This window comes from Arvicanthis niloticus, chromosome 21, assembly GCF_011762505.2.
Source record: "Arvicanthis niloticus isolate mArvNil1 chromosome 21, mArvNil1.pat.X, whole genome shotgun sequence".
In the NCBI taxonomy this organism is placed as follows: domain Eukaryota; kingdom Metazoa; phylum Chordata; class Mammalia; order Rodentia; family Muridae; genus Arvicanthis; species Arvicanthis niloticus.
In genome coordinates, this window is record NC_047678.1 from 30,761,546 (window position 1) to 30,788,856 (window position 27,311).

Here is a 27,311-nt window from a genome sequence, read left to right on the forward strand (position 1 = left end):
TTGCTTTTAATTCCAAACTGTGCTATTCATTATTCATATATATATATATATATATATATATATATATATATATATATTTATATATATATATGATTATATATATATGATTATATATACTATACACACACATTATATATAGTGTAAAAGTATATACACTATATATACTTTTTTTTAAGGATAGGTTCTAGTATAGTATATATGTAGTGTGTATATGTATATGTACACACTATATATATGTTTATTAAGTTTATTAACATATAAATATTTCTTTGTATTTAATTTATATTTTATTAATTTTTAGTGTATGCATGTTTGTGAATCTCCTTCCACCCTGAGTGCCAGGGATTGAACTCAGATCATCAGGAGGGCATGGCAATAACTATTACCTGCAGAGCCAACTCAGTAGCTCTCAGAGATATTTCTGTCCACTTCTGGATCAGGCAGAACATCGCCACTAGACAGAATCAAGGTGTAAAGGATCTGGGTCTGCAGGGGAATGTTTAGGAGTTTAAGCTTCGCTTATATTTTTGATTCATGGTATTACTCTATAGCCCAGACTGAACTACAACTAATTATGTAGCCCAGGCTGCCAAAAACTTGTAGCAATCCTGTTTTTGCCTCAGCCTCCCAAGTGCTGGAGTACAGGTAAAAGCTGACATGTTTAGGAAGTAAAACTTTAAAGCACTAAAAGACAATAGAAGGAAACCCAAGACAACTGAGGCTCTGTGCAAACCACAGTACCTTTTAAGGAAATATGGGACTATCAACACCTAAACCACCGGAGCTCTCAGCCAGCATGTGGCAACTTACTCAACTTATCATATTCAAAATGATAAGACATGGTCAAGCTGACTGGAGATATGAAGAAAAGAAGAGCTCTCGATCAGGTAAGCAGCCCCACATGTGAAAGCCACATATCCCTTAATCAGGAAAAACCACAACTGCATAAGGACTGCACCAGAAGAGCGCACTGTGGCCTTGGGCCGGGGCAGAGCATCCTGCAGGATTTCTAGCGCTCCATGCCTCAGTTCAGGGCAGGAGGGAAAGTTGCAGAGGACATTTACAGGTAAGGTTGTTTTTGTTTTTTTGCTATATTCACCCTTATTTTGGAAGGAGGCTTTGGTAAGAGATTTGGTAAGAGTATGGGGACAGGTCTGGAAAGGAGATGATTTGGTTTTTCAAGATAGGGTTTCTCTGTGTAGCCCTGGCTGTCTTAGAACTGTCTCTGTAGACCAGGCTGGCCTTGAATTCACAGAGCTCTGCCTGGCTCTGTCTCCCTAGTGCTAGCGTTAAAGGCGTGCTCCACCACAGTACAGATGAAATGATCATTTTTTGCTTTTAATTCCAAACTATGCTATTTATTTTATTTGAACACTAGAGATACTATTTTTACCACATACCTTCTCTTTCTATGGGTACGGGAAGATAAAGTATAATGTACTAATGTAGGCAAGACTCTCCAGCCTCACTTTTTCCTACTGTTGGATTACAGGTGCTTATGCCCACATCTGGCTTTCACAGATCCTTCCTTTTTTTTTTTTTTTTAAAGAATTATTTATTTACTTTATATATGTGAGTACACTCTTTCTATCTTCAGAAACACCAGAAGAGGGCACCGCATCAGATCCCATTCAGTTGGTTGTGAGGCACCATGTGGTTGCTGCGAATTGAACTCAGGCTCTCTGGAAGAGCAACCAGTGCTCTTAACTGCTGAGCCATCTCTCCAGCCCCACACAGCTCCTTCTTAAAGGCAGAAGTTCCAGTGAAGCCTCTAGAGCACCAGGTGCATTACCCAGAACCCACCTACGAGGAAGCGAAGGAAAGAGGATTGCTTGAGCTATAACTTCGAAGCCACCTGTGCAATTTCAAAGGAAAATGAAAGAAGAGGAGGGGGAACAGCTAGAGTGCTGGCATTGTGTCTGTGAGGCCTGGTGTTTAGGGCCTTCCTAATACCACCACCAACAGCACACTCACACATGCACGCACACAGACACACAAAGGACACAGAAGCAGCATGGGAGAAAAAAAAAGCTTAACTGTATATGCACCTCAAGATGTCTTCTGCACACCCTGTGGATGCCTTCTGGAGGCACAGCAAGAGAAGCAGGGTGCAGCACCTATGGGTCGCCACACAGGGCAGGTATCTATCCCGAGAGCATAGTATACTTCTTGGCTTTCCAGGAGGCATGGCCTGCCTGACTCCTGGTTAACCAAACAAGCCGTCTTTGAGCTTAGACACAGCACATCTAACACCCTCAGAGCCACTCACCTGCCATGTTGGAAATGTTAACGTTCAGCCTTTTCGAGTTACAGGGCATTTTAAGAAAGGAAAAAAAAAAAAAAAAAAAAGGGCAATCAACTCTTGTTTTAGCAATGGTAGGGGGTGGCATTTCTGTAAAACCTAAGTCAGGTAGTCAGAGGGGTGCAAGTATGTATCTTTACTACACTGCTGCCAGAAGTCAGGGCTGGGATAGAGCAGAGGGCAATGAACTGGAAACTGCCTGGAAACATGGCCGCATCACAGGCCACAGAGACTGCTCCCCACACCTTTTCCAAGCTCTTGACCTTCAAAGCACTGTACAGAAACTAAACTAAGCAGGCTCATTCCAGATGTAGCAAAGACTCTGTGACCTAAAATACTATTCTTTCCAGTAGGCAGAGAGATATGAACAGGCAGTCCCAACAAGGAAGAGAGCCTGTCAAGACAAAAAGGCCACCAGGAATACTGGGAAGGAAACGATGCCGCTGTGCTCTGACTACTGACCCTACCCATAAGTACACGTGGGACTCAGGTGAGCCACCCATCATTCATCTAAGTATTAGCATAGTCTTCCCTATCAAAAATACATGCCATATTGCCAAAGAATTGTCAGGTAGACTTTAATGACAGGAAAGTGTCTTGAGGTACTGGGGAAGATAGTATGCAAGCATCCAAGATGGAGGGTACCAGGCTGGGTCAGGGCTCTGCTCTGATCCTGTTTCAAACATTTACCGTTTGAACAAGAAGAGCCCAGGAATTCCTACTAGCCTAGAAGCTTCTCCATCTGGTGAGTTAACTCTTTTTAACATTCCTTTCAGGACACACATGGAGGCCCATGGAGACTTATAGTCCAAGGTGCATAACCAAGAACCATGAAAAACCTATTGTAAGTATTTGTTCACTTGGGGGTCTGTGTTCTCTGCCAAGCCCACCCTCATGACTCACATTCCAGAAGCATGCCCCAGTACAGGGTTTCCACTGCCACCCACCTACCCATGCATCTCAGACCAAGCTCTTACTGAGGGCATGACTCTTCCTCTCTTACCTCGAGAGATGGTCCCTCCAGGGGCAGGGTTGACACACATGGGTGGAAGGCGGGGTGGGGGAAGCTTGCATTGACGCTGCCTGTGCTGGGTCCGATCTGGGGAGAAAGTAAACATACAGGGTGACATGTTCTTGCCCTTCACAGTGGACACTACTGACTTAATCACCGGAGAATCCAAGTGGACCTCAGGAAAATACTAGAGAGCCAATCCCAGATTCTGAGGACCAGGGCAGCAATGCTATACAATACAACAGAAACTGCTTTATAGACACACCAGAAACATCCCTGTAGAAGATCCCTTCTGACTCTCTAGAAGCCCTAGGACTATATCTACCCTTTATGAAGTTTGGTTTCATTTTTCTGAGAGAGCATATCAAATAGACCAGGCTGGCTTTGAACTCATTATATAACCAAAGATATTTGAACTCTTAGGCCCAAGAGGTGGAATCATAGGTCTATGTCATCACATCTGGCCTCTCTATGAGTCTTAACACACATCCTATATGCTTTGCTTTTAGTCTTTTGCTGTTTGAGACGTGGTTTCTTTGTGTAGCTCTGGCAGTCCTAAGAACTAGACCTGTAGCCCAGATGACATGAGTTCAATCCCCAGATTCACACAGCGGAAAAAGAGAACCGACTCTGACCTCTACAAGTGTACCACAGAACACAAATAAATACAACTATAATTTGAAATGTTAAAGTGATCAACTTGTCATGACAAATGTTTAAGAGACTAAATCCTACTTAAACAAGGACCTACAAATTACATTAAATGTTATTTTTATATTTACTTGTTTGTGTATGTGTACATTTTTAAATGCCATAATGTGCATGTCAAAGTCAGAGAACTCTCTGAAATCCGTTCTTCCTTCTACCATGAGTTCTAGGGATCAGACTCAGGCGTTCAACCTTGGCAACCAGCACCTTTACCTGCAGAGCCATCTTTTCAGTCCACATATTACCTTTTGTTGTTGTTGCCACAGGGTCTCACTATAATAGCCATGATCTGCTTGGATCTCACAGAAATCCAGCTGTCTCTGCCTCTTTTTTTCGAGACAGGGTTTCTCTGTGTAGCCCTGGCTGTCCTGAAACTCACTCTGTAGACTAGACTGGCCTCGAACTCAAAAATCTGCCTGCCTCTGCCTCCCAAGTGCTGGGATTAAAGGCGTGCGCCACCACTGCCTGACTGTCTCTGCCTCTCAAGTGCTAGGATTAAAGGCATGAGCCACCATACCTGGCCACAAATTTTATAAGAAGCTCCAAACTTTTGAGATACCTGAAGTAAAGTTAAAATGGCCGCAGCAGCTTGGACTTCCACCCCCGCACTGCCTCAGCAAGCCTGTTTCCATCCAAGTGTATGGGATACAGTCTTAACATCACACTAGCCGCCTCCCTTGGTGGACCAGAGCATCTTCCCATGCACACACCATGTGTCACCCTCTGGTCACACTACTGTACTAGAAAGAAGTTCTTAGGGTCCTGCAATATCAAATACCAAAAGCTTTCTGATGTGCAGCTGGAAAAACATGAATTCTTGTTACTGATCTAGTACTTCTTTGCAGATTTTATTATTTATTTATTTATTTATTTATTTATTTATTTGGTTTTTGGATACAGGGTTTCTCTGTGTAGCCCTGGCTGTCTTGGAACTCACTCTGTAGACCAGGCTGGCCTCGAACTCAGAAACCCGCCTGCTTCTGCCTCCCAAGTGCTGGGATTAAAGGTACGCGCCACCACTGCCCGGCTCTTTGAAGATTTTAATACAGGGATTTTTGTTTAACTTAATTGTACATGTGTGTTGTCTGTAGGTACATACATGCCACACTGTGTGTGGAGGTCAGAGCACAACTCTTTACACTTTTATGTAGGTTTCAGATGTCAAACTCAGGTCATCAAATCCATGCCACAAGTACTTTTACCATTCAACCCCTGATCCAGTGTCTTTCAAAAGTTATGTGCTAACTACATAAGACTGAGTTTGGTGTTTGTGTCCTCACCCTTGTGACAGTACAGACAAGAAACCAGTCAAATATTCAAGACGCAAGAAAGGGCAGAAAATATGCAGAGAGTGGAAGGCCAGCCTGGGCTACAACACAGAGTTCAGAGCCAGTCTGAGCTACTATCAAGACACTGTTTCCATATAAAATAGAATAGAATAGAATAAAACAAGAAGATTATTGGTACTTATGTTTAAAACTCCCTTGGTTAGAAAGCAAGATTCAAAATTAGACCATACTGTATCCTGTAGCTACTCAATGATAATGTGGACTGTTCCTTTATAAGGAGTCAGGCCCTGCTCTGAGGTCTTTACATGTATCACCTCATCTGATCCTTGGGATCCTGTGAGAAAGGTGCTTATTTCACCCATTGAAATAATAACGAAGCAGAGCACAGAGAGGCTCGGTCATTCAGCCAAAACCTCCAGCCAGCCAGTGAGTATAAAACCATCATGTAAACCAGAAATCTAGGTCCAGGTGTTCTGTTAAGGCCACACTGCCTTATACAAGACAGCAGTAAGAATGTCACCCCTCAGGCTAGGTGGTGGTGGCATATACCTTTAATCCCAGCACTCAGAAGACAGGCAGACAGATCTCTGTGAGTTCAAAGCCAGTCTGGTCTACAGAGTTCCAGGACAGCCAGGGCAGACACACAGACACACAGGCACATAGACACACACAGTAAAAAAAAAAAAAAAAAAAAAGGAAGAAAGGAAAGGAAAGGAAAAAGGAAGAAAAAGAAAACTAGGAAGGATTTGGATAAGCGGTGAATAGGCAGGAAGGAGCGTTTTGGGAGAAGAGCAAAAATATATACAAAATCCAGGATAAGAGGCAACATCAGTTCTGAGCTAAGGTAGGCAAGGAAAAGATTTCTGGAAATTACTCTGAGAGGGTCAGAGGGCTGCACACTGCAGAGGCACACTCACAACCTTCCTAGTGTCCAATCACACAGAAGAGAGGCATGGAATCTCATTCAGTTCATTTCTTACCTTTTCTGAATGAGTCCAGGCTGAACATTTCTGGCCAGGAGAGAAAGCTGGAATCCTGAGAAGGAGGGTCAAAAGGCCATGAATGTTGATTACTATTCCTGGCTCAAGAATCTGCAAAGACTGCAAGAGCACAGACATTATCCAGAAGACAAAGGAAATGAAGTTGAAAACTAGTAAGCCCCACCACTGCTCCCCAGGCTTAAAAATTCAAAGGCCAAGCCAGGGAGTGGTGGAGAGCACTGTTAATCCCAGCACTCTGCAGGCAAAGGCTGGTGGATCTCTGTGAGTTCAAGGCCAGCTTGGTCTATAGAGCTAGTTCCCGGACAGCTAGGGCTGTAGAGAGAAACCCTGTCTTAGAAAATCAGGACAACAACAAAAAAGAAAAAAAAGATGAGAAGGGCTCTCCACTCTGTCCTCACTGCCTTCTGACTGACAGCTTTGGCCTTTTGCTGTTCTAAACCTCCTGAAGAGAAATAAGAAATAAGAAAGCAATAGAGGGTGTCAAGACAGACACAGTTCCACCCAGTTACAGCACTTGGAGATTTTCTTGGGGTTTCTAAGAAGAAACTAAATTCCATATGGACCTTCTAGAGCAAGTGGTCTCAGGGAACAGGACTAAGGACTGCCTAACGATAAAGTGGCTTACTGGGCTTTTAGAAAACCTTGTTCAGCCCTTTGGAATGAGAACTGACTGAGAGTTCAGGTCAAAGGATGACCATGTATTAAAGTTTCATAATTTAAAAGTTTTTTATGGTAAAGTCTCTTTAAAATGCATGATAAATTTCTAAGTAATAATGGTCAATGGTGTTATTAATAATAAATTATTAATATACATTAGCGCACAGCTACTGACCAGAAGTTGTGATGTCTTTTATTCCCCTGAGACAGGGATTTACTATAGAGCTCAGGCTAGCTCAAACTATCCTGTCTCAGCTCCCTGAGCACTGGGATTACCGGTATGCACCTCAAGCTCAGTATTTTGGTACATTCTACCGATTAGTACATTCTTTCTTTCATTTTTTTGTTAATTTGCTTCACTTTCTGAACTGTGATCCTCCTACATCCGCCTCCCAAGTGAAAGAACGACCAGTGTGTGCTGCCATGCCTAACTTTTATTAATACATTTATCTGAGGGCTCTATTCACAGAGTATAGGGAAAGTAACACTTGTAATTTAGTAATACTGTTTTGTAAAATACTCAAACTCATATTTAGATATCTTCATAACAATAGCACTCCTGGAACAGAATTAGGTCCAGTAACCCTTGATAAATTTAGTTTTAAAAAAAATCTACATAATGTTTTGCACCTTAGGTTAATGTGCTAGGAGACTAGGAGGGCCTACATTCCTGTTCCTGACTGCCAGTCCCTTCCATTCACAACCTGTGGGGATGTGGGTGTAGTGGCATATTCCCCCCCCAACTTGGGCGGAGCTAGAAGAGGAGGAGAGATGTAGAAGCCATGGAGAACCACGCAAGGGTCCAGGACAGTCCTGGGTAATGATTTATATCATAAGGTTAGATATTGGGAAACAACTCTAATTGTGTGGGAAATTGTTAATTGAGCATTTCTAAATGTATAAAGCCTTTGGATAATAATTAAGCTTTAGAGCCTCATTTCTACCTGGTACAGTGTGGATGGTGGGTATTGTCTGGGCTCAGCCTAGCACTATGGAGACAGCGTGGTAGATTGGCAGAGCCATCGCCCATGCTGGCATCTCGTGGGTGCCAGGACCAGTGCTTCTGGCCAGTCAGAGCCCAGCAGAGGCTGGAACACGCTGCTGCTCATGGCCTCAGACCTTGCCTATCGGGAACATGGTGGCACCATAACAACAAGCCAGTTTGGGTGCTACTGTTTTAAATATAACCGTAAAATGTGAGCAGTAAAGGGCCTGATCTTTCAAACCCACACTATGACCTTCTCTTCCCAGGGATGCTGGAAATTTCAACCAATAAGATATGGTACTCTCCAGAGAGAAAACTTCAATATAGAATCAATGGCAACACCACTTACTCAGAGAAGTTACATCCTATCAACACCATCTACACAAATTAAAAGGAAAAGAGTGTAGTTTGGGGTCCTAATTTTAAAGAAGACCTGAGTGTCTTAGGGTTTTTTGTTTTTTTTTTTTTTTTGTATTAGAAATTATAGTCAAGGCCTTGTTCATGCTAAGCAATTGGTCCACCAAGCTGTAGCCACAGCCCATAAACAGTACTTCCTTGCTAGGAAATTTTTTTTTTTTTTTGGTTTTTCGAGACAGGGTTTCTCTGTATAGCCTTGGCTGTCCTGGAACTCACTCGGTAGACCAGGCTGGCCTCGAACTCAGAAATCCGCCTGCCTCTGCCTCCCAAGTGCTGGGATTAAAGGCGTGCGCCACCACTGCCCGGCCCTTGCTAGGAAATTTTAAGTTAATCTGCATGTAAACAGACTTGGGTTTTGTTTTAAATTTGGTTTTTGGAGGTTTTTTCTTTAGATAAAGTTTTACTCTGTTATCTAGTCTGGCCTAGAACTCACTCTGTAGCCCAGACTATGATTGAACTCAAAGGAACCCTCTTACCTGAGGCTGCCAAGTGCTGGAATCACCATGCCTAGCAGAGTTTTGCTTTTAAAGTCTCTGGATCCTTTCTTGTCAACAAAGTTTCATATACCACAGTCTTTTCCTGTCTTCATCTCAAAAAATATGAGATTCAAGATATCAAATCATTTCATTTTATCTATCGTGTTCTAGAACATTTCACAGAGACCAAAAGAAACGTGCTTCTCTAGTAATGTGGTAATGTTTTTTAAAATATTTGATTCAGTCCAATATAATTTATAGAGATACATAAAATTCTGGTATGTCAAAATTTCTTTTGTGAGGAAACACAACTTCTAGTAGACTGCTTAACATGATGTCTCCAAGCCAATATTAATGAACAATACTCCTAAGAGGGCTGCATGCTTTACAGCGTGGCTGAGCAAAATGCACACCATGGCTTTATGAGCAGAGCTAAGTCACCTTACCTTATAAATGCAGTGAGGGGCTCAGATTTTGCAGGCTTTTGAACTGGAGCTGAATTTTCTCCTTGCTATTCCTCATCACGAGGCTGGGCCTCCTGGAAAATAATAAGGCAAGTGGCAACCTTCACTCAAAAGGCAAAACTGTATCAATCATAGAAACCAATGTACTAACTTTAACAAGTTTTGATACAATAGCCTCACTCACAAGGCCGTTCTAGACCCACCAAATGTGAAATGTGCCACAGAGCATCCATAAGGAAATGTTAAGAACATTTTCTCCAAGCCCAGAGCAAAAGCCCCTTCACTTTTCTAATCCCATAATGGCTATAATACCAATCTATCTAAAATGATATTTCCAGACTGGGAAAATTACAATCTCAAATATCTTAAAAACATTCTCACAAAGTTTACAAAGAACACCCATAGACTTGACCTCATATAATCCCTGAAGCTAAGCTATGAAGAATATTCTCTCCCAGAGAAAGAAATTGAAGCACAGATATATAATTTACCCAAGATCCCATAGCATCAGGACAGAATGGAATTCTGACCCCATGGTTTATATGTGTGTATTATATACTACTTTTCTTACATAGCAACCTGTATTCTGTATGTGCCATGTTCATTCTTCGAAAGAATAAATGGGGTTCAAAAGCTGATAAAACTTTTGGACTATAGCTTCATAAATTAAAATATTGAAAAGTTACGATCTTTGGGTATCAGCTGGGGTACCCTTACATAGATATAAACTTTGACAAAGAATATATAAATGTACAAGTAAAAAGCATTATCATAAATCTAAATAATAATATATATAAAATCAGGAAAGAGTCCCTTGCCTGGAAATGTCAGACTCTGAGATTTAAGTATAAATTATAAGATGTAATCAAGAGTTGCATGGCACATGGCAATGGGGTCACTGCCTTCCAAGAAACCGTTGCAAGGAAAATCATCAGAAAATGTGTAATTTTACTCTGGCCAATAGGTTGCATCCCAAAACAAGTTGAGACCTTGCAACTGGACTACAGCAGTCTGCTTGCTACAGTGCATGGCAAGCATCCATGAAAGAAGGGGTTGTAAGGTGAACGTCTCTGCATTGGAAAGCCAAAATTAAAAGACCAATGTCGCTTACACAAGGACTATCTAGAAAGCGCATAGACACCATACTCTTGGCTTTAGGGTTCTGAAGACCCCTCGGACTCCACTTCACTGCAAACAAAGGACCCACCATGCATTAGGTCTTCCCCTGCAAAATGGGACAAGTCACTACCAGCAAACAAAGAACACCTCACCCCTTAGCCTCCCCCACTGACAAGGTCGGTGCAAAAGGAGGCAAACCAGAAGAGTGAAAAATGCACCAGACCTCCCTTTGGAGGAACGGTCCTGACCGTACAGTGGGAGGAGGGGCAGACAAAGGTCTCCGGCACTTGGGAGACTTCCTCCCGGCCCAGCCTGGGGAAAACCGAGCATCCCCTGAGGCGAAGGCGACGTCGAACCAATGAAGCCGCCTCTCTCGGCCTCCGCGGAGCCCCTGGCAGCGAGGCCCGCCCCGGCGGACCGGTCTGGCCCCCGCCCCGCCCCGGCTCCATGGCAACGGCAGGCCCTGGCCTGGCTGCCCACGGCTCGGCCCGGCCGGCTTCTCGGGAAGGCCTAGGATGCCCGGCCTGCTCCTCAGGCTCGCCAGCTCCTCCTTCCCACTCTCCGCCAGGCCGCCGGCCGGACTCGGGACCCCTCCTCGCGCCGACCACCCCCGACCCGTGGCAGGCTGCTTCAAGGGGCGCGAAAGGGTAGAATAAAAAGCCCAATTCACCTGTTGTTACAGATGTGAAACAAGCCTCGGTGCACGGCGCATGAGCCGCGGGCCCCCCCAACTACGGCCGGACTACAACTCCCACCAGCGACGGCGCGGTCCCTTCCGGGTCCCGAGGCGGAAGTCCCACCTGCAGCCCCGGCGCTATTCGGCCGGCGACTTTCGCCTGGCCACCTGTGCGGGATGCCGCTTCTTAGGGGCTCGCGAGGCGATCGGCTGCCTAGGTTGTCCCTAGTGTTCCTGAGCTCACAGCGCGAGACGGTCAGTCTGAGCCTGTACCCGGGCACTGGCCGGAGGGCGCGCGGCTGTAGCCCCAGACGCAGGCGGGACTTCCGGCGGAGCGGCCGGGGACGCGCGTGGCCTGTGCCGTGGGAGCCGGCGGGAGATGGGGACGGATGGCTGTCTCTGGTTCGTCTTGCCATCCCCAGCCGCAGCTCTGTGTTACGCCTATTCTCTCCTGCGTCTCCCCCTTGGTCTTCTGCACATTTAGGGAGGTGAGCCATTTTGCCTCACAGAGATATAAACCAGGCAAAGGACAGGGTAGCGCTTGCTGCTACCTTAGGGGGTGTGTGGTGAGGGACAACTGCGAGCCTAGGCCACATCACCTCTTAGGAGCGAGGAAAGGGGATTTCCCTACTTATGCTCAGAGCAGAATGAAGCATAGGTTCAAAGAAATCCGCCTTTGGTAGAGGAAACTCAGTGGCGGTGGTCAGTAGTTCACAGCTGCGAAGACAATATTTGAGAAGGTGCCCTTTCACGATATTTGAAGAACTAGTACAATAACTTGTAATTTCAAACTGACAAAGAAAATATGTGTATACGTATGGGAATCTACCAGGTGACATGGCATCAGATCCCTGGAAACTGGAGTTAACAGGCTGTTGTAGGTTTTCTTTTGCTGAGGTAAAAATGCCATGACCAAAAGCCGCTTGGAGATGAAGGTTTACTTCACCTTATAGGTGACAATCTGCCACTGAGTAATGTCAGATCAGGAATTTAAGCAAAAAAACATGGAGGAACCATTGCTTACAACCTTACTTCTCATGGCTTTGTGCAGGCTGATACACAACCCAGAATTTCCTATCTCCCCAGGGGAGGCACTCTCCCAAAACCTCCACACCACCTACATCAATCATTAAAGAAAATGCCCACAAGCCAGTTTGGTGGGGGCAGTTTTCTCAGTTGTGGTCTCTCTACCCAAATGACTCTAGCTTCTGTCAAATCAGAAAAAGACAAAAACAAAACAAAAAAAAAAAAACCAACCTACTAATTAAGCAAGTGTTCATAACCACTGAACCGAGCCGTATCTCCTGCCCGTTTTCCTATACTATTTTTTGTGTAGCCTTTTAAATGTGTTGCTAGCTGGGTGCCATAGCACCAGTGACTTGAGCTGTTCTGGAAGCTGAGGCAAGACTAAGTTAGAAGCCAACATGGATTGCATAGCAAGACGGCATGGTAGTGCAATGCTTTTTAATCTCAGCACTCTGGCGCCAGAGGCCTGTGATCTCTGATCTGAATAGTTCCAGTCAGAGCTACATAGATCCTGTCTCAAGAGAAGAAGAAAGAAAGAAAAGGAAAGAAGGAAAGTATACTAGCTGTTATTTTCCCTTTACATTGCATAGAAGGCTAGGAGTTGAAGCGGGAACAAAGAATTACTTCTTGAAAATAAAACAGAAATCCTTGCACTGCCCCACATGTTTGGTACATACTTGGAATCCCAACACTTAGGAAAGTAGAAACAGGATGTTCAAGGCGAGCCTCAGATACATAGTTAGACCAGTTTGAGTTACTCGAGACTACAATTCAAACACGCAAACAAATCCTTGTGCTGGTACTTTAAGAGGCTGCTACTTATAGACAGGTATGTAGGCTATATGACCCTGGCCTCGGGAAGCTTAGTGTCTAGTAGAAAAGCTGACAAAATGTGGAGCCAAAGGAAAGAGATATGTTAAAAAGGTGTGAAGTCCTAGGAGGACTCAAGAGAAGGCTTGCTTACTGCTGAGTGACAAGGGTGTTGGAACAGGTCGAAAAGTATATCCTGAGACTATAGTGGTTCGCTGTCTTAATTAGGGTTTTACTGCTATGAACAGACACCATGACCAAGGCAACTCTTATAAGGACAACATTTAATTGGGGCTAGCTTACAGGCTCAGAGGTTCAGTCCATTACCAAGCCAGGAGCATGACAGTGTCCAGACAGGCATGGTTTAGGGGAAGCCAAGAGTTCTACATCTTCATCTGAAGGCTGCTAGCATAATACTGACTCCCAGCCAGCTAGGATGAGGGTCTTAGAGCCCACACCCACAGTGAGACACCTACTCCAACCAGGCCACACCATCTAATCATGCCGTCCCTAGGCATGTATGTAACCATCACATACACTGGCCAACAGGTTAAATGAATACGTAGGCTTTTACAGAAAATAGATCAGATGACGTTTCTGAGTGTGGTAGTAGTTCAACCCCCTTTTACTACAAGTTTGAGGCCAGCCGGTGCTGCACTGAGAGACACTGTCCCAACAACAAAGTAGAAAGTGAGTACTGGAGAGATGACTCAGCAGTTGAGAACACTTACTCTTCTAGAAAGCCTAGGTTCAATTCTTAGTGTCCACATTGAAGCTAATGACCCTCTGTAGCTCCAGTTCCAAGGGGTCTAATGCTCCTGCCTCCATCAGTACTACGTAGACATAGTCAGGCAAATATTTATACATAGAAAAATATATAAATATCAAAAATATATTAAAGTTGGCCAGCAAGACATCACCAGAGCCCACATAGTAGAAAGAAAGCACCAAATTGTGAAAATTGTCCTTTGATCTCCACGTATGTGATGCTGTGCTGTAGTACCCCCACCCACTCACTCTCACTCACACACAAATAAATACTCATAATTGTTTGGTTTGGTTTTTGAGACAGGGTATCTCTGTGTAACAGTCCTGGCTGACCCGGAACTCCCTTTCTAGACTCGTTGGCCACCACTCCTGGCAATAACTGATATTTAAGAGTTAGGAAAAAAATAGCTGATGGTGATGCATGCCCTTAGTCCCCACACTGGGAGATGGCAGAGGTAGGTGTGTCTTTAGGTTGAGGCCAGCCTGGTCTACACAGAGAAATCATGTCTCAAAAAGAAAGGGGGAAGAAAACCAAATCAAACACAAAATAATTAAAAATAAGTCAGGCCTAGTGTCTCACACCTTTAATTCCCATGCTTGGGAGGCAAAGACAGGCAGATCTCTGAATAGTCAGGGCTATACAGTGAGACTGTCTCAAAAATGAAAAAAAAAAAATCAGAAGTAAGAGGTCTAGAGAGATGGCTCCGAGTTCAGGACACATACTACGCTCGCAGAGGACCCTGCTTCCCTCCCCAGAATTCTTGTCAAGCATTTCAAGTACCCCTGACTCGAAAGCCATGGAGTCTGATACCCTCTCCTCTGGCACCTGTGCTCTGTGTACACACACACACACACACAGACACACACTTTTTTTAAGAAAAGAGTTGGGAATGTCACGTTAAGAGATTTCCTCTGTTTTTATTTCTTTGTAGTATCTGTCAGCAAACAGTTACTGAACTACACTAGCAGACTCTTAGGAAATGAAGTCTGGTTAGACTCACCCTTTAGATCAGTTGAGCTGTAGAGCTATATCCTCAGTCACACCTGCCTCTTTCCTCCACCACCCTCCCTTCTTTTCAGACTAGAGATTACCCCAGAATCTCAGTCAAGCTACTTATGTGCCTTAATCTCCAAGCCACATTCCCCAGCCCTTTTGATTCTGAAACAGGGTATCACTGTACGGTAGACCAGGCTGACCTTAGGATCTTCCTGTGTGGGGAATGGGAGAAGTCCTGAGTAAATGTGTACTATTGACACAGGCAAGGACTCCAAGGCCTCAGCCCTGTGGAAGTGGCAAAGCCTTACCTGGGTGAAGCTCAAAAGAAATGCCAAAGCTTTCCTCAAGGGACCAAGTATGAGCGTATGTGAACAATGTCCAGTGTGTGTAAAGGCAAGCAATTGGCAGCTTCCCCTGGATGTTTATAGCCTCAGAGACCTCCTACCAAGACTAGCCAACCCATCACCCTGTGCTGTACCTAATAAACATGCTGAGGTTCCAGAACCTTGCCTCTCTTAGCTTCCCCATACCTAAGTCTGGATGTCTATCTTCATTCCTACCCTGCTCCTAGTCAGGGTTCCTGAACCCAAGCTGAGTGGGATGTGGTATACCTTCTGCCTCCCTGGTGCTGGAATTAAAGACATGTGACAGCATGCCTGTTCCCTTCATCCCCAGCCCCATGAAATGTCAGGCTATATACCATTCTTGGTATTTACTGGCTTCTGACAACTGAGTATAGAAATAGCCACTTGCTCTTTGCCCCAATGTCACAGAGCTCAGCAGCTGTACCTGCAGTGCTGACAGATCCACAGCAGCATATTTTCAAAAACTGTTACAGTGCACATATATGATATGTGGGTGGTGGGGATGTGCATATGCCACAGCATGCTGTGGAGCTCAAAGAACAAATTGTGGGGTTCTTTCCTTCCACCTTTATGTGAGCTCAAGTCATAAGGCTGTGTGAGAAGCACCTACCCACTGAGCCATTTCCCTGGCCCTCATGCATGACAGGTTCAAAGCCCAGAGGGTTAAGGCTTTTGTTTTGTTGCTATTTTTACTTGTAGTGAAACGTGTTTCTCACTCCTAGTTATCTATACTACATAAGGGCAGTTTTCCCATTCCTTTATACATGCTACTTTACGGGTTATAAACTCCAAATTGCCTCTACTTATTTGGATGTGGATGTTTCTAGGCAACATCATAAGGCACTATTTAAAAAAAAAAGATAGGACTGGCAGGTAGAGAAGCAATAGTAGAATTAACATGGTATTTGCATATGTTCAAAACAAAAGCACAAGTCCTCAGAGCTGACCTGCACAGTAAATGATATGCTGGACATGAAAAATGAAGACTCATCTGGGCTCAGCATGATGAAGCTGCCGAGAGTCAAGGATGAGAAAACCTTGCCAGGCATGGTGACCCATCTGGTTCCAGCACTCAGGTGGCAAAGGCAGGTGGAGCTCTGTGAGTTCATGGACTCTAGGACTAAGTGAAGAGACCTCGTCAAAATAACCATAACAGAGTTGAGTCACAGTTTAAGCAGAAATTCAGTTAGCAAAGCTAAGCAAAAACAATACTCCCAAGAGAGTAAGCTGCCTCAAGATGGAACAGCGTGTGAGTTCTAAAAAAGAAGAAAGAGGGGCTGGTGAGATGGCTCAGTGGATAAGAACACTGACTGCTCTTCTGGAAGTCATGAGTTCAAATCCCAGCAACCACATGGTGGTTCACAACCATAATGAGATCTGATGCCCTCTTATGAGGTGTCTGAAGACCGCTACAGTGTACTTACATATAATAAATGAATAATAAATAAATAAATAAATAAATAAATAAATGGCAGGAGCAAGCAGGGCCAGAGCAAGAGGGAGAAGGGAAGGGGAAAAAAAAATAAAGAGCTGAGCAGGTTGCCACACTTGGCAACCTAAGTTCTGTCCTCAGAACTCACAGGGTGTATGGAGAGAAGCATCCCCAAGTGTTGTCCTCTGGTAAAATGTGCACCATAGTGTCCATGTGCACTTTCATAAGTGTGAGGTGGGTGGCATGCCCATGGGAATACAATGGCACGCCCTTTCCCCTCCCAAATCATGGTGGTCAGTTCTCTCTCAAGGTATTTCTTCCAGTGATGCTCTGTAAAAGCCCACAAAGGAGATAAGGACTTCAAAGCCCATACTGTACATAATATAATGAGGTCAGGTCTGTTGATTCAGACCCTTCATCAGTTCACATATGGGGAAATGTCCACAAAGGATTATTTCTAACTCTCACTTTTTTTTTCTTTTCATATAATGTCTCACTATGTAGACCTGTCTGGCCTAGAACTCACAGCTCAATGGGTAATTGTTTTTGCTGTGCAATTCTGGTGACCTGGGTTTAGTCCCGGGGATACATGTACATGTAAAGGTGGAAGGAGAGAACCAGCTCTACAAAGTTGTCCTCTTATATGGATACCATGGCCTGCCCACACATCATGTATACACACTATAATAAGACTTCTAAATGAAAAAAATGACATAAATTTGAATAGATAACAGTAAAGGAGACAAAAGGAGGAAGTGAAAAACGTGGTAAAAATGGTAAGTTGTGCAAGAAGACATAAATGTATCAAAACGTATGTATGGGCCAGGGAGTGGCTTAGGGTACAGATACTTTCAGAACCATCCCAGTGACCGGAATTAAATCCCTGGATCCTATGTGAAGGTTAAAGGGGAAAACTAACTTCACAAAGTTGTCTTGCACATGTGTGCCATGTGCATTCATGCCAACATGCACGCGCACACACGCATGCACGCACACACACAGAAAACTAACCAAGCAAGCAACCAGCCAACAAACAATAACCCAGGTATTTATGAGTAAGAAACAGTAGTAATTTGCCTATAGTACTAGCACTTATTTCAAAGGCCAAGTTGAGAGAACACTTGAGCCAGGAGTTTAACCCAGAATTGGTTACAAAATGATACTATGTCTTAAGAAAAATAGTATCTGGAGTGGCATATGCCTTTAATCCTAGCATTTGGGTGGCAGAGGCAGGCAGGAGGAGTTTTAGGACAGTCAGTACTACACAGGGAAATCCTGACTTGACAGTAAAAAAAAAAAAAGTCTTATCCTAAATAAAAAATTTAATGCTTATGCCATTCATTCAGGGTATGTAGTGTCCAGCCTGTCAAAAATATATTTGGGGGCTCAGCAGTTAAGAGCACTGACTGCTCTTCCAGGGAACCTGAGTTCAGTTCTGAGCAATTGCATGGTGGCTCACAACCATCTGTAATGGAATCTGATGCCCTCTTCTGGTGTGTCTGAAGACAGCTGCAATGTACTCATAAATAAATAAATAAGTAAATAAATAAATAAATAAATAACCTATTTAGCCGGGCAGTGGTGGCGCACGCCTTTAATCCCAGCACTTGGGAGGCAGAGGCAGGCAGATTTCTGAGTTCAAGGCCAGCCTGGTCTACAGAGTGAGTTCCAGGACAGCCAGGGCTACACAGAGAAACTCTGTTTCAAAAAAAAAAAAAAAAAAAAAAAAAAAAAAAAAAAAAAAAAGAACCTATTTGGTTATGTACTTAATTTTAGCCAAAAGTTAAAGTGGCAATGAATACTTTGTTCTATTTGTGAATGGGAAATGTAGGTCTTCTACTAACTGCTGGAGGAAGGCAATGGTCATTATTGTATTCCTGTGACTCCCTGGCTGTCCTGGAACTTGGTCTGTAAACCAGGATGGTCTTGATCTCACAAAGATCTGCCTGCCTTTACCCACCAAATTCGGGGATCACAGGGCAAGGGCACTTGTCTACTTCTGCTTCTTTTCCTTAATAAGATTTTAGTAATTTATTATTTTTTTTTTTTTTTTTTTTTTGTTTTTTTTTTTTTGTTTTTTTCAAGACAGGGTTTCTCTGTGTAGTCCTGGCTATCCTGGAACTCACTCTGTAGACCAGGCTGGCCTCGAACTCAGAAATCCGCCTGCCTCTGCCTCCCAAGTGCTGGGATTAAAGGCGTGCACCACCACCGCCCGGCTTATTATTTCTAAAGTTTATAATTTATGTGTATGCTTTAGTGAATGTATGTGTACCTTGGGCATGTAGGTATATGTAAAGTCCAGAAAAGAGCATTGGATCCTTTGGACTAGAGTTAAGTGCAGTTGTAAGCCACCCAATATTCAGTGCTAGCCACTGAACTCTGTTCCCTGAAAGAGTAGCAGCTGCTCTTAACCACTGGGTCATCTCTCCAACCTTGAGCAGTCTGTCTTCCTTCCTCCCTCTCTCTCTCTCTCTCTCTCTCTCTCTCTCTCTCTCTCTCTCTCTTTCTTTCTTTTATATTCCATTTTATGCATGAGCAGATTCTTTTAAGAGCTATCAGCCTTTTTTATCTTGTTTTCTTTTTGAGTGTGTAAATATGTAGGCATGCACCTTTCATGATATGGCACACATCTGGGAATCTGAGGAAACTCCAAGACTCAGTTCTCTTCTACATGGATTCTAGACATTGAATTCAGGTCATCAGCAACCTTATTGGTAGTCTTACATAGTATTACATTTTTGACTTCTTTTTTTTTTTTATCTCGTTATGAAGCTCAGGCTGGATTCACAATCTTTTTGTGATTACGTGATTACAGTTGTATGCCTGTAGTTGTAGCTAAATTCTAAAAACACATATATACTTAGTTTCATTTATGTTGCTGTGATAAAATAGATACACATACACACGGAAACACAAACACACACACACCAATTTAGAGGAGAAAAGTGTTATTTTAGCTAACAATTCCTGGTTAGTGTCTGTTGTTATAGGAAACCACAGTACTAGGAGCTTGAGACAGCTGGTCAAGGGCAAAGAGAATGAATTTAGACTTGCTACCTCGTGCTCAGTACCTTGGTTTCTGTTCTGTTATACAGTTAAGGATTTTCACTGTCTAGGATGGACAGTTTCCAGTTACTGTGAGTTGTGTCAAGTTGACAATTAAGGCTAACCATCACATATGGGCATACACACATGAATGTATTTAGAGCTTCATTTTTTGGCATTGTTGGGGATTGAATCTAGGGACTCATGCTTTGTAGCATGCAGTCTACCTCTATGTTACACTTCCAGCCTAAATACCTTTCTTTAAAATTGCTTTTATTTGGCTGGGCATAGTTCTATATGTTTTTAATCCAAAACAACAAAAAATTATATTGCTTTACCATGTGCACACTTCTGTGATCATGTGGAGGTCAGATGTTAGGAGTCAGTTTTCAACTTCCACCATCAGGGATGCAGGGATTGAACTCTGGTTGTTTGGCTTGGCAGCAAGTACCTTCATCCAGTTCATCCAGTGAGTCATCTAGCTGGTTTAGCATCTTTGGGCTTTTTTTTTTTTTTTTTTTTTTTTAGAATTATTTTTTGTATATGAGTACACTGTACACTGTAGCTGTCTTCAGACACACCAGAAGAGGGCATTAGAGCTCATTACAGATGGTCATGAGCCACCATGTGGTTGCTGGGAATTGAACTCAGGACCTCTAGAAGAGCAGTCAATGCCATCTCTCCATCCCAAGTATCTTTGTTTTAAGGTATATTATTTAGCATGTACTTTGGTATCTTGTCAGCATATTATTTTTGCAAATTTTCATTCTTTTATTGGGGAAGATGGGGTAAGACAAGGGTGGATTCTTTATTTTTTTGGAAATAGGGTTTCTCTGTATAGCCCTGGCTGTCCTGGAACTAGCTCTGTAGACCAGGCTGGCCTCAAATTCACAGATATCTGCCTGCCTCTGCCTCCCAAGTACTGGGAGTAAAGGCGTGCGCCACCACTACCTTGTAAGAAAAAGTGTGTTTGCCTTCATTATGTATACTACATGCTTGGAGGTCAAAAAGGTTAGAAGACAGCATTTGATCCCCTGGACCTGGAGTTATGGATGACTAAATCACCATGTGGATGCTAGGAATTGAACCTGGGTCCTCTGCAATATTCTTCACCACTAAGCCGTTTCTCAAGCCCTGAGACAAGGGCTTATCATACATGCAACTGAAGCTGACCTTGAACTCATAAATTTCATTCCTCAGCCTTCCCAGTACTTGCATTATAATACTGAGGAGGAACCTGCAGGTGGTCAAGGCAGACAGGGAAGTCAACTGGAAAGCAGTGAGAATGAAAACTTGGTCCATATTTATTTTTATCAAGCTAGATCAAGACTTGATGAAATCTGGTGCCATGCGGTTCATTCTGAATAAATTGAAACATAGTGTAATTTGGAAATAAGATTCCTGGTATAATACAATCTCATTATATAAGTGTCTTGAGTTTCTATTGCTATGAAGAGACATCATGACCATGACAATTCTTTTTTTTTTAAAGATTTTTTAAAAAAATTATTTATTTATTTTATATATGTGAGTACACTGTCACTGTCTTCAGACACACCAGAAGAGGGCATCTGATCCCATTACAGATGGTTGCAAGCCACTGTGTGGTTGCTGGGACTCAGGACCTTTGGAAGAGAGCAGTCAGTGCTCTTAGCCACTGAGCCATCTTTCCAGCCTGACCATGGCAATTCTTATAAAAGAAAACATTTACTTGGGGCTGGCTTACAGTTTCAGAAGTTCAGTCCATTATCCATGATGGGAAGCATGCGTTGTGCAGGCGGACTTGGTACTGGAGAAAGAGCTGAGAATGTAACCCATTTCCTCCAAAAGGCCACACCCAATAGTGCCACTCTTTACTGATGGGCCCAACATTCAAACACATGAATCTATGGGGACCACGCATATTTAAACCAAAATACCAAGGAAGCATAATTACAGTGAAACTGAACTCAGGGTATACAACATTTCTTCCAAGAAGACAGGTTCTAGAAATAGGTTATCTTTACTAGCTTAAGGGTCTGGAAAAGGGTCTGGCCTACTCACAGTCATACAAATAGCATAGAGGTCATTTGGTTGATTAACCAGCTCAGGTCCTGGTTGTGGAAGCTTTGGGGAAGCCTCTGATTATGCAGATAATGTAATGGTCGATTAGCTGATTGGGTATCTCTGGCCCTGGTTGTGTGATCTTGAGGAGCCCTTGCCTATAAGGTTTATTTAAATTATTAGCTACATTCAGTACCTATCATAGAAGCTCCATATGACCTTACCCAACAGATAATGTAGATCACCAAGCTATTAATCACTTGCAATTGCCAGCTTTCTGGATGAAAGAACATTTACACTTTTCCCATTGAAAAGACAATCTTCTGTGCTTAACATTTCTGGTTTCTCTGGATATCTATGGGCACAAGGACCTTCATGCTGTGCTCCAACATAACACTATGCCAAATTAGGCACCTTAGAACCTCTCTCTGGGGTCTGTCTCATGTATTCTAGGCTAGCCTTACACTAGCTATGTACCCTAGGTTGGTCTTGAATGCCTCATCCTCTGCCTCTATTTCTCCGGGCCTGGGATTACAGGCATGTGCCACCATACTCAACTTTACTTTCTAGAAAATCCATTTTAGTAAATTTGTGTGTAGATGTGAACGTTCTTGAACCTGTGTGCATGTTAGCATATGTGCTGGAACACTTGTGTGGAAGTTAAGAGGACAACTTGTGGGATTCTGACTTTCCTTCCAGCATGTGGGTCCTAGAGACTCATGTAATCAGATTTGGCAGCAAGAGCCTTTAGCCACTGAGCCGTCTCTCCGTCTCTCCACAACACCCTCCCTCCCAACCTTCACTTTTAATTATTTCAAGTATCTTTGTTGTTGTTGTTTAATGATTTATCTATTTATTTTATGTATATGAGTACACCGTAGTTTTCTTCAGACACACCAGAAGAGGGCATCAGATCCCATTACAGATGGTTGTGAGCGACCATGTGGTTGCTGGGAACTGAACTCAGGACCTCTGGAAAAGTAGTCAGTGTTCTTAATTACTGAGCCATCTTTCCAGCGGCCCCCCCCCTTTTTTTAAAAAGATTTATTTATTTATTTAATGTATATGAGTACACTGTCATTGTCCTCTTTTTTGTTGTTTCAATCAGCCTGGATGACACCATGTAGCCACAGCTAGTCTTGAACTTAATTTCAATGATCTTCCTGTTGAACACACCTCTTGCTACCACACCTGGCTTTAACTTTGGATTTGGATTTGGAGACAAATCCAAATTCAAGGCCCAAGTTGGCCTTGAATTCACTTTATGGGCCCAAGGTGCACTGCAACCTTCAATCCTAATTACTTCAGCCTCTTGAGGAATTGGGGTTTCAGCTCTGTATAACAAGGTGTGCTTTCCCATATATACATACATGCATGTATGAATGGCTGTGTTGCCTGCACAGTGCAGGTCAGATCCCCTGGAAGAGTTACAGATAGTTATGAACCACTGTTTAGATGCTAGGAATTGAACCAGGTCCTCTGGTAGAAGAGCTAGTGCTCTTAACAACTGAACCATCTCTTCAGTTCTTTTGTTTTAAGACAGGCTCTCACCCCAGGCTGGCCACAAGTGTACAAAGATCTGTTTGTGTGTGTCTTAGTGCTGGGATTAAAGGCCTGACACTTTGAGTTTTTTGTTTCCTTCTTTTTTGGGGGGTGGGGGGTTGGTTGTTTTTGGTTTGGTTTTTTTGGTTGGTTTGGTTTTATGGGACAGAGTCAGTCTCTCTACATAGCTCTGGCTATCCTGGTATTCAATCTATAAAGTCGAAGACACAGAGATCTGCTTATCTCTGACTCTTAAGTGCTGGCATCAGAGACATTTGCCACCATATTGGGCTTTTATTATTTATTTATTTATTATTTATTTATTTGGTTTTTTGAGACAGGGTTTCTCTGTGTAGTCCTGGCTATCCTGGAACTCACTCTGTAGACCAGGCTGGCCTCGAACTCAGAAATCTGCCTGCCTCTGCCTCCCAAGTGCTGGGATTAAAGGTGTGTGTCACCACCGCCCTGCAGGGCTTTTAATTTTTGATACCTAGCAATTCTTCATATCTATCAGAAACAATCTGACATTCCAATATAAGTATACAATGTATAAACATTATTTGATTTCTAGCCTGGTGTGGTAGGTTATACCTGTAATCCCAGCCTTGGAGAGGCTGAGGAAATATTGACATGAGTTCAAGACAAGCCTGGGCTAGATCATGTTTCAGATCAATCTAGGCTATAGCACATCCCAGCCTCAAAACAAAACTATTTTTAGTTTTGTGTGTTTGGGGAGGTCAGAGGAAAGCACAGCTTTCAAAGATTGTCCCCTACTTTCATATGCATTCTGAGGTCCATTAAGCTTTGATCAAAGTGCCTTTACCCACCCAGTGAGCCATTTCATAGACCCTCAACATAGATTTTAAGAAGAGTGTCTCATGTTCATATAAACTGTTTTTGAACATGAGGTAGCTGATGATCTTGAACTCCTTCACCTGTCTCCCCGAAACTAGAATTACATTACACAGTGTTCCTATGCATTTTTATGTCTCCATTGTACTATCAACAAACAACATACTTGAAAAGGGATGCTTACTTCAGATATAATTTCTGGTTATTCTGGCTCAGCAGTTAAGAACACTTGTTCTTGCAAAGGACATGGGTTTGATTCCTGGAACCCACATGGTAGCTCACAACCATCTGTAACTCCATTTCCAGGGGATGCCCTCTGCTAACTTTCATGGGCACTAGGCACACATGTAGTACACAGACATATATGGGAGAATAAAAGATTTATGCACATAAAAAAACAAGCCAGACTCTACTACGTGACACTAGTTATTTAACTTCTCTATGATTGCTCTTTCATTTTGTCCATGGTTCATTTTTCTTATCTGCAGTAAGTGTGCTTAGTGCAAATTGTGTTACAGAAGTACATAGTGCTTCACAAACACCAGCTATTAGTAGTTCTAGAGTTTAAGCTTTTAAGTGGCATAATCCACTTTTTGAGACCAAGTTTATTCTTTTTAAAACAATTTTTAAATTACATTTATGCATTTACATTGCTTATGTGTGTGGGTGTGAATGTGCCATGACAAACATGTTATCCCAGGCTGCCTGTGAAAATCAGAGGACTTGCTAGTTGGTTGGTTCTCTCCTCCCATTGTTCCAGTTCCAGAATTGAATTTAGTTTGTTGCATTACCCACTGAGCCATCTCACTGCCCTGCTCCACTTTATTGTTGAGACAGGGTCTCTGTATGTAGTCTTGGAACTATGTTAACAAGCTGGCCTAAAATTCAGCAGTCTCCTGAGTGCTGGGATTATGACCACCCAGAATTAGGTATGGGTGATGTATGTGTGCCATAGTGCATAGCCCGAAGGTCAGAGTATAATTTTATGAAGAATTTCTTCTTCCACTTTTATGTGAGTTCTGGGGTTCCAACTCAGGTTGTCAGGCTTTTGAGAACTGAGCCAAATACATAGCCTGAGACAGACTATTCTGTTTGTTCAGACAGGGTTTCTCTGTAGCCCTGGCTGTCCTGGATTTCAAACTGTATGTATATCATGCAGGCCTGGAACTCAGAGAACCTCTTGCTTCAACCTCCTGGGATTAAAGGTGTGCACCACCACTTCCAGGCTAGGTCTTTTTTTTTTTTTTTTTTTTTTTTTTAAAGGTCCACAAACTCATCACACCTCCTCTCTTAGAGCTTCAGGATCATATATGATGTTCACGTTTCCAATACACCCAGTCACATTGTTTACAATTTAAACTTTCAGCCTTCATAGACTATTCATTCATCAAATGTAGATAAAGCTCCTGTTCCCAAAGCCGATGATATAATAAAAACACCAGGTTGAAGAGAGAACTACAAATAAACCGCTGGGTGATAATGATCACCTGATCATTCAGGGACTGGTTTTCTGGAATACTTTTAAAGTGATGAATTTGAGAGTTCCTGAAGTGCAGCTATCACAAAGGAAGATAATGTCGAGGTCGCAGGAGTAGCTGGAGCTAGGCCGACGAGGCAGAAACCATCTGATGTGGTTCGAGAAACATTAATGAAGGCCCGAGTGTGTGTAAAGCCCAAGCCCCAAGCAAGACTGGGTCCTCAATGCAGGTTTCCAAAAGCGAATGCGGCCTCCGGGCGCAGCAGGAATTGCTTACTAGCGCTCGGGATGGGCCCCTCGGCTCGCACTGCACACCCTAGACGGCTTTCTCAGTGATACAAAACTTCCTTGAGATTGTTGATCGCCTAACGAATAGACAAGGGAAGCCCAGGAGAGTCATTTGTAGTATCCTCTAAGAGCAAATGCCGGGGCTTAATCCTGAGAGACCAGAGGAAAAGGCGGGCAGCCTCTTTCTGTAGCGGACGCCCCTCATGCTGCGCATGCGTACGACCTCTCGCAGCGCCTGTCCGTTGCAGCTCCAGGGTCCAGAAGGGGCGTGGCCGTGCCGCGGCGCCGGAAGAGGGTTGTCTGGGCGGGGCTAGGAGGAGGAGGAGGAGGTGGTATCTGCGCGCGCGCGCGGGTGCGAACGGGAAACGCCGCGAGGGCCAGGCTAGGCCGGGCGGTAGACACGACGGACGGTGACTATGGCCGCGACAGCGGGTGGCGGTCCGGGAGCAGCAGCAGGCGCCGTGGGTGCAGGGGGTGCGGCGTCGGCCTCCGGACTGGCCGTGTACCGGAGGAAGGACGGGGGCCCAGCCAGCAAGTTTTGGGAGAGCCCGGACACGGTGTCCCAGCTAGATTCGGTGCGAGTCTGGCTGGGCAAGCACTACAAGAAGGTGGGTTCGCGCGCGCCCTTGGGGACCGAGGAGCCACGCGACGGGGGCTGATGGTGGCTGCTGGCTTCTCGAGCCTCGGGGCTGCCCCTCCCCCCCTCCGCGCGCCACGAGGGACAACAAAGGCCGGCTCGGCGCTTGCCACGCCCCCGCGGGCGACTTCAGGCACGCGGCGACTTGGCCCAGCTGCTGGCTCTCTGGGGCCCACGCACTCGCGTGGGAAGTTCCAGCTTGCTCGCTCTTATGTGCAGAAGACAGAGTCTGGACAGAGTCGCAGAGCGAGTGTTTCTGTTCTTTTGTTAGCTGCCTTAGGTGTGTGAACAAAGAGCCCATCTTAATAAAAGTATCTTTAAGTTTTGTTTAGAGACCAGTTGTTAAGCGGGTAGGTAACTAAGGACTTGCTACCCTGTGTGGATTCGAAGGGGACCTTGGATGACTGACCTTGTGGATTAATGTAGGTTTAAATCTTGCATTGTAGGATTGATACAGGACTATTAAAGTGTTGGTTTTCTACTTAGTTGTACTTTAGGTGATGTGTAAAGGTGTGAGTACAAGTGAGAGCTCAGTTTATATCGTCTATATTTTTTGTAATGTTAATCATGTTTTTGAAAAAGACTCCTGTTTCCCGTACTTTTGAATGCAAATTCTGCTGAGTCAGTTGTTTTACGAAGTTGTGAATTAACCCTTTGTTAATACTTTAAAAATTACATCTATTTGTTTTTTGCACCTAGCTCCTGTTTGCATGTCAACTTAAGCAAATTGATTCTCCTTTAACACCATACGGGTCCAGGAATTGAACTTAGGTCGTGAGGCTTGTAACAAGTGCTTTTACCTGCGTGTATCCAACTCACTGGCCCCAATAATACCTCTAGTAAAATCTTACCTTTATATAAATGTTGAAGAATGACTCCCTTAGGTGTCATTCCTCTACTTCCTCTACTCTTAAAATCAGTAG

The 27,311-nt window shown here is 43.7% G+C and overlaps 2 protein-coding genes and 1 non-coding gene across 15 annotated transcripts in view; 1 reads left to right on the forward strand and 2 right to left on the reverse strand.

The window, feature by feature from the left end:
* Dhx30 (DExH-box helicase 30) overlaps positions 1 to 11,398 on the reverse strand; it is a 30,748-nt gene extending 19,350 nt beyond the window's left edge. Inside the window, exons 1-6 of one of the 11 annotated variants that reach the window (XM_076917928.1) lie at positions 11,101 to 11,230; positions 9,294 to 9,385; positions 8,848 to 8,960; positions 6,292 to 6,346; positions 3,306 to 3,401; positions 2,270 to 2,298 (exon numbers count right to left, since the gene is read on the reverse strand). In XM_076917928.1, coding sequence (XP_076774043.1) covers positions 2,270 to 2,298; positions 3,306 to 3,376 — 100 coding nt within the window. In that variant the 5' untranslated portion in view covers positions 3,377 to 3,401; positions 6,292 to 6,346; positions 8,848 to 8,960; positions 9,294 to 9,385; positions 11,101 to 11,230. Of the gene's footprint in view, positions 1 to 2,269; positions 2,299 to 3,305; positions 3,402 to 6,291; positions 6,412 to 8,847; positions 8,961 to 9,293; positions 9,386 to 10,653; positions 10,790 to 11,100 lie in introns of those variants that run through there. The other 10 variants (XM_034483798.2, XM_076917927.1, XM_076917923.1 and 7 more) reach the window with 10 other exon arrangements.
* Positions 11,399 to 15,389: 3,991 nt separating this feature from the next.
* LOC117693920 (small nucleolar RNA SNORA43) lies at positions 15,390 to 15,523 on the reverse strand. Its single transcript, XR_004604506.1, has one exon. It is a non-coding gene; the product is annotated as a small nucleolar RNA SNORA43 (small nucleolar RNA).
* Positions 15,524 to 26,049: 10,526 nt separating this feature from the next.
* Smarcc1 (SWI/SNF related BAF chromatin remodeling complex subunit C1) overlaps positions 26,050 to 27,311 on the forward strand; it is a 102,419-nt gene continuing 101,157 nt past the window's right edge. For 2 of the 3 annotated variants that reach the window (XM_034483668.2, XM_076917320.1), the window contains exon 1: positions 26,069 to 26,359. In XM_034483668.2, coding sequence (XP_034339559.1) covers positions 26,168 to 26,359 — 192 coding nt within the window. In that variant the 5' untranslated portion in view covers positions 26,069 to 26,167. Of the gene's footprint in view, positions 26,360 to 27,311 lie in introns of all 3 variants that reach the window. The other variant, XM_034483666.2, reaches the window with a different exon arrangement.